Here is an 11,172-nt window from a genome sequence, read left to right as displayed (position 1 = left end):
AGAGACTTTTGCATTTCGGGAAGATTTGATCTTATACTTTCTCCTTTACTTTTGGCCAAGACTTACTTGCACTATGCATTGAGAAACTCAGATAGTATTCAGTAAGCATCGCCCTAGATAAATCTTTTTTTTTTTTTGGGACAGAGTTTCACTCTTGTTGCCCAGGCTGGAGTGTAATGGTGCAATCTTGGCTCACTGCAACCTCCGCCTCCCAGGTTCAAGCAAGTCTCCTGCCTCAGCCTTCCAAGTAGCTGGGACTACAAGTGCCCACCACCATGCCCGGCCAATTTTTGTATTTTTAGTAGAGATGGGGTTTTCCCATGTTGGCCAGGCTGGTCTCAAACTCCTGACCTCAAGTGATTAACGTGCCTTGGCCTCCCAAAGTGCTAAGATTACAGGGGTGAGCCACCACACCTGGCCCCTAGATAAACTTAATGGAGGAGAATAAGGAAGGAGATATTCACATTTACAATGTCATCTACTCTTAGTCATTCATTCATCTACTTATTTATTGTCAAATATTTATTGAACATCGAATGTATACTAGGCACTAGGATAGGTACAGGGATAGAATAAAGGATAAGAACTTGCATTAGGTAGAGCTCCCCAGAAACAGAACTCGAGATGTGAATTTATATGCAGTGATTTATTAAAGTGTTATCAAGATAATCAAAAAAGGGTGGAGGAGGAAAGGAAAAATTCAGACAGCGTTCCATCTTGAGGCCAGGAAGCTGGGTTTCCATACACCTGCAATTGTCAGTCAGTCTGAGTGCTATGGTAATGCCATCTATTGCAATACAGATTCAGGAAGAGGGGATCCAGGAGCAGTGGGGTCACATGTAGTTATGAGTGTTGATTAGGTTGAGTTTGAGCTTTACACGGGATGGGCAAGCAGAGGTGTCTGGAGGCTATTGAATGTGGACTGGAAGCTCGGAGAAGCTCAGGCTGAAGATTTAAATTTAGCAATCACCAGAATATAGATGGTAACTAAAGCTGTGATTGAAGACGAGATGGTAACACTGCCCAGGGTGAGTAATGCAGAGGACTGAGGTTGCAACTCTGGGAACATACACCTTTGAAGGTACTTTGGAGAAAGAGGACCTTGCTGGGGCCGGGCGCGGTGGCTCACACCTGTAATCCCAGCACTTTGGGAGGCTGAGGTGGGCGGATCACGAGGTCAGGAGATCAAGACCATCCTGGCTAACATGGTGAAACCCCATCTCTACTAAAAATACAAAAAATTAGCCGGGTGTGGTGGTGGGCACCTGTAGTCCCAGCTACTCGGGAGGCTGAGGCAGGAGAATGGCATGAACCTGGGAGGCAGAGTTTGCAGTGAGCCAAGATCCCGCCACTGCACTCCAGCCTGGGCGACAGAGCAAGACTCTGTCAAAAAAAAAAAAAAAAAAAAAAAAGAACCTTGCTAATGGCTCACACCTATAATCCCAACACTTTGGGAGGCCGAGGTGGGTGGATCACGAGGTCAAGAGATCAGGACCATCCTGGCTAACATGGTGAAACCCCATCTCTACTAAAAATCCAAAAATTAGCTGGGTGTGGTGGTGCGCACCTGCAATCCCAACTACTCGGGAGGCTGAGGCAGGAGAATCGCTTGAACCCGGGAGGAGGAGGTTGCAGTGAGCCAAGATTGTGCCATTGCATTCTAGCCTGAGTGACAAAAGCGAGACTCCATCCCCCCCCCCAAAAAAAGGATGAGAGATCTGAGGTGATGCTCTGTTCTACCTCAAGACCCTTCAGAGAGTCCCCACCAGCAACACGGCTCTCACTGAATATAGCCCCTTGATCTTGGACTTCTCAGACTCTATAACTTTGAGAAATAAATTCCTTTTCTTCATACACCAGTTTCAGGTATTCTGTTATGAGCAACAGAAAATGGACTAAGACCAAAGGGGAGACATAGGACAGTGTCTCCAGTGAGTTCAGGGAAAGTGGGGGGTGTTTTTATTGATGGGGGAGACTTGAATTTCTTCACACATGGGTATGAGATGAGATCCAGGTGTAGAAGGGAGGGTGAGAGTTTTGTAAAGTTGGGAGCAGCTGGGATCCAGAGTGTGGATGGAGGGAAGAGTTATGGATGGGAAGAGGCAGGGTCAGGAAGGAGGTGGCTGTGAGGAGTTTGGTGGTGGGGGCAGAACAGGGAAGATACACCATGGCCTTTGATGTCAGGGGTGTCTGTCTGCTGAGAGTGAGGGAAGGAGATGGGATGGGCATTTGGGAAGGTCCCTAAGGGTTTGCCTGGGTTGGCGTCAGATGTGCTGGCTCCCCAGGAGCCTCAGCTGGCTCAGCTCTGGTCACCTGGTTCACATTTCCAAGGATGAGAAATGTGAGGTGCCTGCTGCCCGGTGTACTATGGCAGGAGCAGGGCCTGGGGAGAGGGAGGGACTGGGCACACGCCCCCTACGGAGAGACCCTCAGACTTTTTATCAATGACGGCAACAACAGAAAGCAGTTTTCTGCTGACTCTCACGCAGGAGCCACCAGCATGCATTTAGAAATCTACTCAAGAGGATGTTCAGGTAGAGCTTTGCCTAAAGAGAGGTTTTTATTTAGAAGGACCTGAGGGAAGGCCCATCTTTTCAACAGCAGCATGTGAGAATTTGTGCAACACACATGTAGTATCTGAAACCTACAAATAATCAGGTTGGTCTTTTAAACTTCCTTTTCCCTCTAGGATAAAATGCAAACCCAACAATAATTAGGTGAGTTTAGGAGTTTATTAAAAGGATAAAAGTCTGCCTTATACACCGAGCTCATAGACACGGAGAACCTCCCTTTTTACGTTCCACGACACATCTCTGCACACTGACTTTCACGTCACATCCTTCTTAAACATTCACCAATTCACCACTTTGGGCTGATACCTGTGCAGGGCGCTAGGAGTACAAAAAAATAAATGAAAGGCAGCCTCAACTTACCCCCCACCACACACTTTTAAGAAGCTCAACTATTTGCCCAGTGAGATTGGTACTGTGAAAGGTCATCTCCTTTTTGGGCAAGCAGGGCCTCAGAGTCCTCCTCGACCACTCAGATCTGTTTACTGATGTCCAACCAGCTGGCCTTTTGTGAGACCTCCTGGTTTGTTACCGAGGAGCTGGTGCTTGGACTAAACCTCCCAGTGCAGTGTTCTTCTTATTAGGCCACGTCCCTTGCTCACCCCAAATTTTCCTGTGATCCTAGGTCATTGAATAAGCCCAATTTTTACATGCTGCAGAATGGACATGTAAACACATCTAAGAATGGACCTCGACCAACATGGACATCTTGGTCCCACCCATAACTCCTCCCTTCCAGTTACTTCCGTAGCAACAAGAATGTCCCCTTCCCAGGTGCTCTGTAACTCTTTTTGGAAGCATCTTCATTATTCTTGGCTCCATGCCAAGAACTCCCACTCCTCTTCCTGGAAACGTCAGCACCTTGGTGTTGAGGGTTAACTTGCTACAGAGGTGGACAGAATGCCATCCGCTAACTCGAAGATGATGAGAGACCTTTCAAAGAGAATCAACTGGAGAAGAGAAGTAGAAGTTTCAGTGAGGAATGTTCTGTCATCACATGACTAAACAGAGGAATAGACACAGGATTGGGTTGATACTAGATGGAGGTAAAATCAGTTCTAGTGGCTGTGTCTTTCTCTGGCTGTTGCTTCACTTGGCATGTGCAGAGTGTATCTCTTAGAACTGTCATCAGTCACCTTCCTGGGCTGTGACAGAACCACCTCTCACCCTGGGTGGGGAAACAGATGTTGAAGGTTGTTGGTGTGCTGCAGGCGTGTAGTGGATTTGTGTTCTACCAAGGGTGAGCAGTGGTTGCATGGATGACTGCGCTTCCACTCAGGGTGAGGAGCCTGGTTTTCCATACCTGGGGGTTGAACCAGGATACCACACCATCAGTTTGCCATCTAGGAATTTGCACCTTTATAAGACACTTACACTTTCGGCTCTAGAAACAGGAAGCATCTTTTTAATAGACTGCTAAAACATTTTTTCACAGAGTAGCAAGGGGACGTCCCCTCTGTTTAGTGAGGTGGTCACCCTTAGGGGAACCTCAGAGAATGAAAGATTGAGGCAAACATTGAATTAATTAATTGCTTGAGAATAAAACCCTTGCAGGCACACACAGCATGATTGATAGGGAATGGCACCTCTCCTTTGGCTGTGACGCCCTCTGATGTCCAGTGCGGATGGTGACCCACCTAGGTTGCCGTCTGGTCCAGGACTGCCATCCCCAAGGACGCTTGGAGCAAGGACCCTTGCCCCTGGTGCCACCACACACATGAATGTACGTGGCAGGTATTTTCTTCTCCATGGAAAGATCTCCTAGAGGCAGAGTCCAGCACTCTCTGGGAGATCCAGTGCTGAAGATGATAAACATGATCTTTTCTTCTTAGAGTGGGGTTGAAGTTTCTGGGACACAAAGGGCTTTCTGGCTTTGTCAAGCTGGTCTTGAGAGATGAAACAGGCACCCCGTGCCATGTGCTAAAAGTCACTTTTACCAAGTTTTCCATTTTTCTTTCTTTTTGATGGTGAGAGATTGAGAAGAGAGAGAGAAAGGAAAAAAATACCATTCCCACCAAATTGCAAAAAGTTTGTGAGTCTAAGCTGTGACTTGTCTCTCTGGGGAGGGGGGCAGGGAGCTGGTACTGCCCATGTCTGGTTTGTGCTTGCTGAGGATGGTAGAAAGCCTGGGATTTATACTTTTCTTGTGAGTTACCAAGTTGGCTTGTCTCAGTTTCATAGATGCTGGCAGAAGGCAGCATCAGAGATTGAGACTATCATTACTGAAGTTATAGCAATGAGCATGAGAGCCATATTCTCACCAGCTACCCATCCCTGCAGGGCCCGTGGGGTGAGGCAGAGCAGTCCAGGTGGATGCTGTGCACGTGGTGGGTTTGTGTCATAGCTGAGGAGCTCTAAGCTTAGGAAACTCCAAACTTTTTTTTTTCCAGTCAACAAATACTTGTAAGATGCCTATTGTGTGCCAGGGACTTTTCTAGGAACTGTGGACACAAGTAAACACAACAAAGAATTACATTCTTGTGAAGCTGACATCCTTGAGAGGAAAGACAGACAACAAAGAATAACCATTATGAATAACTAAATTCTAGCATAAGTTAGATGATAAGGGTATGGACAACAGCTAAAGCAGATATGGGGGGCAGGAATCCTGGGGGAGTTGTGGCATTGAATAGGGTGCTCACGGAGGCCCTCACTGAAAAGATGAGCTTGGACCAAAGATGAAGGAGCTTTCATCTTTGAAAGGAGGGAGGCTGCCCCAGACCACCCAGATTCTAGGCAGAGACCAGCAAGGCTGTGACTCCTGATTGGCTGTGTCTAATGCCTAAGAAACTCTGGAAGGGGGCTGCTGGTACACCTGCCCAAATTTTGCCTCAGACAGCGACATTGTTTTTATTATCTAGGTCAGCCAACAAATCTGCCTTCTGCCCAGCAAGGAGACACTGTCTCTATCTTCCAAGGCTATCTGCTATGCAAGCATCCTTGAAAAAACAGCACAGAACAGAAACCATCAAAGCTTCTGCTCAAGAGACATGCACAAATGCAATGACCCATGGGGGATGGTCTCCCCACAGGTACACCCACTCCCATGCTTGATGGCACTCAGGTGACCTGAGTTAGCATCAGGCCCATCCAGTCTTCAGTCCCTGCTTGCCAGGGGGTGAGGAACTCAGCGAGGATCCTGTCCACGGTTGCCATCTGACCCTGCTGTAGCTCTGGCTTGTCAGTGCCACATATTCTTCAGGCTACTCAGTGACCCTGCCATCACAAGTGTCCTCCTCAAGCGAACAAACATCCTATAGTAAAGAGGCACAGCTTTTATGCAGGCCTGAAGATTCCCTCCTGGCTTACACTCTTGTTAGGGATCACAACAGCTTGGTTTCCAAGACCTGCAGAGAATCTTTCCTTCACTGCAGCCACACTCTGCTGCCTCTCATGGACCATTTTGGAATAATGGGTGGAGAAGCAACATGGGCCTCGGGTGCCCTGGATATTAAACTGGGGCTATTTAGTCTTTCCAGGTGCTCTTCAGAGAGCTGAGATACTCTCTACCACGTTCTTTAGAAAGTTAAAAGAGGACTTTTATGGACAAACTGTTAGGTTCCTTTGAACCTTTGGTGGGTAGGTGGCCTATAACACACTAGTCCTTTGGTTCCCAGTCTTATCCCAGTTCCAGAAGGCTGTGCGTCGTTGCTGGAAATTGATTCATAAACTTTTTGGCATATGAGTGATTCAGTGATCCTGACACCAGACCAGAGGGACCTTTACTGAGTGGTGATCTCCTGCTTGTGTAAAGAGCAATTCAAGCAACAGTGTGTTTTCTGTGTCATAAGATAGTATCAAGGGTCTCTGCAGCAAGGGCCCATAGATGATGAGTGGAATAAAAGCTTATCCAGTGTAGCTGGTGACCAGCTCCATGTCATGGCACTGTTCCATCTTTTCCCATCTCAACTGTTCCACCTTCTTCTCTTCATGGTAGACATGGTGGATGTGGATGCAAGATAGCAGTCATCAGGCAGATGTGAATGGCATGGAAACACCAGGCTCCTGGAGACATTGTGAGTGCCGAGTCCTGCGTGGCTTACTGGCTGCGTATTAACAGAAGGCCTTGCTTAGTCCAGGAGGGTGGGCATTTTGCAGGCTGCCAGCCAGATGGATGCTGAGGAGGAAACCCAGTCCACTGACTCAATAGCTATTGTCCATGTACCCTATAGATATTGACCAGAGGGTAGAGAATTTATTTGAGTTTCACCATTCCAACATGAATGATCTGTGTGCAGATTTGGGCTAATACGATGACTTCCACAAAACAAATCAGACAGGTAGAGGTCTAGAGAAAGATTAATTATTATTACTGTCAATAACAGTCATTTTAGCATACACTGCCCCTTAATCTGCAGCCCCTGGAAGACAGTAATAATAGACTCCTATCTGAACTGGGAGTAGGTGATCTTCTGAGACAATTGTTTGTGTGTTAAACTGATTTTAATGAGTATTTTTAAGGCAGGAGTCTTGAAAGCAATCCATTCTAGAGGCAGACATAATGTAGAATTTTTTTACTTTTGTACAGGTTGAGAGAAAAATGTTAAAAAGGTAAACTTCTATGTTTGGGGGATATAGAAGTTTTAGGTTGATGAAAGATAGACTTTTAAATTTTTCCCCCAGAAAGTAGCATTTCTTTTTCTTATAAAAAAAAACCAGTCTGAGAGTATGCCAATAGTACACGTCAACACGGATTACACTCTGAAACCATGGATGCGCACCTCACATTCATGGAGTCATCTAACACTTGCAGCAGCAGGTGGTCTTGACGTGGTCCTGGACCCATTCTGTGTCACTGAATCTAAGCAGACAAATGGGCCTGCCTGGAAAATAAATAGAAGGAAGAAAGGATGGAAAAGAAGGAGGGAGGGAGGGAAGGAAAGACATTTCTGAATATGTTCCCAAGATGGTAATAACTGGCACCAGTCTGTGTTGGTGGCCTTAATGGAAGCCTGTAGACAGTGTTCAGCCTGGGAGACTGAGCAGCCACGGATATTTGATCATGTTTTCTGGTTAATGCCAAATCTCTGACACGAAGACCTGGTTATCTTTCCATTTTATGGAAGTGAGCCTGGAATGGAGTGTTGCAGCCAAGGGAGGATTACATCCTGTTTCAAAAGCAAACCGTGTGCGGGTTGTGGGATAAAGAATGCAGTTCCGACTATTTACGAGCAAATGCTCTCTTAGGATGAGCCACATGGGAGATAAACTGAGGGAAAGGAAACTAAAAACTTAGATTTTAGAGGAACATCACTTTCCTCTGGTTACAGAGGATTGAGGCAATGTTTATTAAGATGGTCTCTCGCACATTTGGACACCAGGCATAGTGGAGATAGGAAAAGTCACGGAGGGTAGGACGCACGATCTTGCCCCTTGTCACACAAGCTGGGGCCACGTTTCAGACTCCAGAGCAAGGGGTTGGCAAATATTTCCTGTAATGGGCCAGGTAATAAATATTTTAGGCTTCATGGGCTATACCATCTCTGTCGCAACTATTCAGCTCTACCATTGTGCCACGAAAGCAGCCATAGACAATAGCAAATAGTGCATGTGGCCTTGTTTCAATAAAACTTTATTTATTTAAAAAAACAGCAGGAGGCTGGATTTGGCCCATAGGCCACAGTCAGTTGAACTCTGGCCATGGGCAGGCAAGGGGCAGAGCCTTGGGAGGGGCTTCGAATACTTGGGCTGGCCTCTGGTTGCGGTGGAGCCCAGCCTGCATTTTGTCCTCTCCAGCTTGAGAACAGGAGCTGCACCTTCTTTGTGCTTCCTGGAGATTCCTGAGGAGTTCAGGGTGTTAGTATCGACTCTGGTTTATTGAATAGGGTTCTGGGTTCAGGCCTGGTGTTTCCAAACAGAAGCATCACTGGGAAGGAGGCTCAGGCCATTGGTAGAAGACGAGAGAAGTAGACATGGAAATAAAGGCAGACAACCTTTTCTTTTTTATTTCGCTTAGACAAAATGCAAAGAGTGTCTCATTAAATTAAAAAAGAAACAAAAGAGAAAACCGAATTGCTTCCCCCCACCCCTTCACTGACGGCACTCATCCTAATTAACAACAAAAGAAGACCAAATTGAGAACCCGGTTTCTAATGGGAAAGAAAGGTGTGCAAACGGGACGGAAGTTTTCCCCTGCCCGCAAATCGGTGTTCCTTTTAAATTCACAAATAGGCTGATTTCCCCCCCACCCTGTTTTCTTTCTTGCCTCTTGTGTGATAGAACTTCCAGTCAGAAGGTTTAATTAATCCCCCCATGCACTTTTGTAGAAAATCAGTAAAAATGCAATAGCCTGTGAAGATCATAAAACTGGACTTCTTTCCCAAAAAATCAGATGCCCAGGCGGATGGAGCTCACACTCAGACAGAAAAAAAGCAGGAGAGTCTTTGCACTGTCTGTGGTTTCAGTATTTTCTCTTTTTTTTTTTTTTAATATATTTTGGCAATTTTCTTTAATTATAAATATTGGAATTCCGTAAAAAAAAGGTAGCTTTGATTGAATTGTTTGAATTGTATTTACAACCGCTGTCCAGTCATGCTGTCTGTTATACCAGGGTGTACGATTTTGCGTAAGGATTATTTCCTTTCAAATGGCCCCGGGAGTCGAGCAGTGATTCTTGGGAGCTGCTCATTTTAGCTGCCTGTCCCAGCTCTGCTCCCTCCCGCTGAGGTAATGTGGCCACGGCCCCCGGCTGCCACGACTGTCCTTCTCTCGTGGAGGAGGCGGAGGCGGCGGCTTCCATCGGGATGGGCTCCAGGACCGTGGGGCGCTTCAGGGTCCGGCTTTTCTGAGGTTCCAAGCATGCTTGTCCTAAGCTCAGGTCCCTGCTGGTGCCTGGACCACCTCGGTTTAACAAAAAGTCCATTCTAAGGTATGGAGGCAAATGTATGAGGTCACCTAGAAGGAAAGACAGGGTAGTTAGTTGGTGTCTTCATTTGGTGAACATGGGCAGAATGCCCTGTGTGCACACGGGAGGCCATGCGTGGTTTAGAGATGAGAATGCGGCTGCACACAGGCGCCTTTCTCAAGATCCTCCTTCAACACTCACCACAAAGACGGGTGGAATCGTCCTCCTACCGCTTCGCTGGGCGCGGGAGGAGCTCATTTTCCTACAGTGCTTACTTACTTGTATTAACTTACTTGCACAGAAGTGGAGGAATGGAGGTAGCAGAATCCTTCAAAACACCATCGTTGAAAGAAAAACATACATCAAAGGCAACAGCGTCCACTGGGTACGAACGGTGATAGACCAAACCCCGCATGTGATTGGAAGTACGGGGAGAGCACAGGGTTTGAGGAGAAGCCAGGGACGCCAAGGGAAGATGGACAGCTGGCTCTCGCCTTGGCAATTCTATGAAACCTTGTGACTTTGGCCAGCCACTTAGTTATGGGTCTTTATGATGGCTTTGGGTGAAAGCGCCACAGCTTATGGCCTCCTTACCAGGCCCTGCCTACCTGCTAACCTCTGTGTGGCTCTTCTGTTTCAGCCATGCTGTGTATAGAGATGACAGCAGCTTAGACCAGAGTTCTAGTGTTTCTACTTCCTGCTTATGGTCACTCTGGCTTCTGTGGTGCCATGTAAACATACCCTCAGATCTCCTTCAAGAGCATCTGCTGGCTGGGCATGGTGGCTCATGCATGTAATCTTAGAACTTTGGGAGGCCGAGGCGGGAGGGTCACCTGAGGTCAGGAGTTCAAGACCAGCCAGGCCAACATGGCGAAAACCCCTCTCTACTAAAAATACAAAAACTAGCCAGGCATGATGGTGGGCGCCTGTAGTCCCAGTACTGGGGACGCTGAGGCAGGAGAATCGCTTGAACCCGGGAGGAGGAGGTTGCAGTGAGCTGAGATTATGCCACTGCACTCCAGCCTGGGTGACAGAGCAAGATTCAAACAAAACAAAACAAACAAAAAAACCCAAACCAAAACCAAAAAACCAAGAGCATCTGCTGCAGGCAGGGAGGCATCTGTTCTCTGGGACGCTGCAAGCCAATGACAAGCATGACAGGGCTTTCCTCACGGCCGGCCCCGCCCAGTGCAGGATCTCCCTGACAGGCATCCTTTGCTCAGGGATGCCCCATCAGCCTCGCTGCAGCCTTCTCAGAGGTGCACCGCAGCCTGAGGTGCCTCCAACCAATCCCTCCTTCGCCTTCTCCTCTCACAGGTGTCACACCTCTGTTATGGTCTCCAGACTCTCCTTGCCACCTTTTGCTTCCTTCTTCACAAGAATTTCCCCAATAAATTCCTCGTGTGTCTAATCTGTCTTGATAGACGCTTCTCAAAAACATGAACGGACACAGCTTCTTTCACCATCAGCTACTGAAAGGTCACTCTGACCTCTCATTGCCAAATTCTCTGGTTTCCTCTTGGTCCTCTTCCTACCTGCATTACGACAGCATTTGATGCTGTTGATATTTTTGTTGTTGGCCCTTTCAGCTGCCGGGGCACTGTGGTCTTCCAGATCTCTGCCTGCATCTCTGGCCACCCCTTCTCACTCCCCTTGACTGGATCCTGTTCTCTGTCTTTCCTCTAAATACGGAGTGTTCAGTGGCCTGCTCTCAGGCCTCTCTCGGAAGGCTTGGCTGCTTTCCTCATCGCTTTATAA

General features: G+C 47.3%; 1 protein-coding gene across 1 annotated transcript in view; it reads right to left on the bottom strand.

The window, feature by feature from the left end:
- Nucleotides 1-8,175: 8,175 nt before the first annotated feature.
- DSCAM (DS cell adhesion molecule) overlaps nt 8,176-11,172 on the bottom strand; it is a gene marked incomplete at its 5' end in the record, with an annotated part of 789,264 nt that continues 786,267 nt past the window's right edge. The window contains one exon of the mRNA XM_058427845.1: nt 8,176-9,464. Within this exon, the coding sequence (XP_058283828.1) occupies nt 9,112-9,464 (353 nt within the window). The remainder of the gene's footprint in view (nt 9,465-11,172) is intronic.

Source organism: Hylobates moloch, unplaced genomic scaffold (assembly GCF_009828535.3).
Source record: "Hylobates moloch isolate HMO894 unplaced genomic scaffold, HMol_V3 SCAFFOLD_14, whole genome shotgun sequence".
NCBI lineage: Eukaryota > Metazoa > Chordata > Mammalia > Primates > Hylobatidae > Hylobates > Hylobates moloch.
This window is presented reverse-complemented; position numbering and strand designations above follow the sequence as displayed.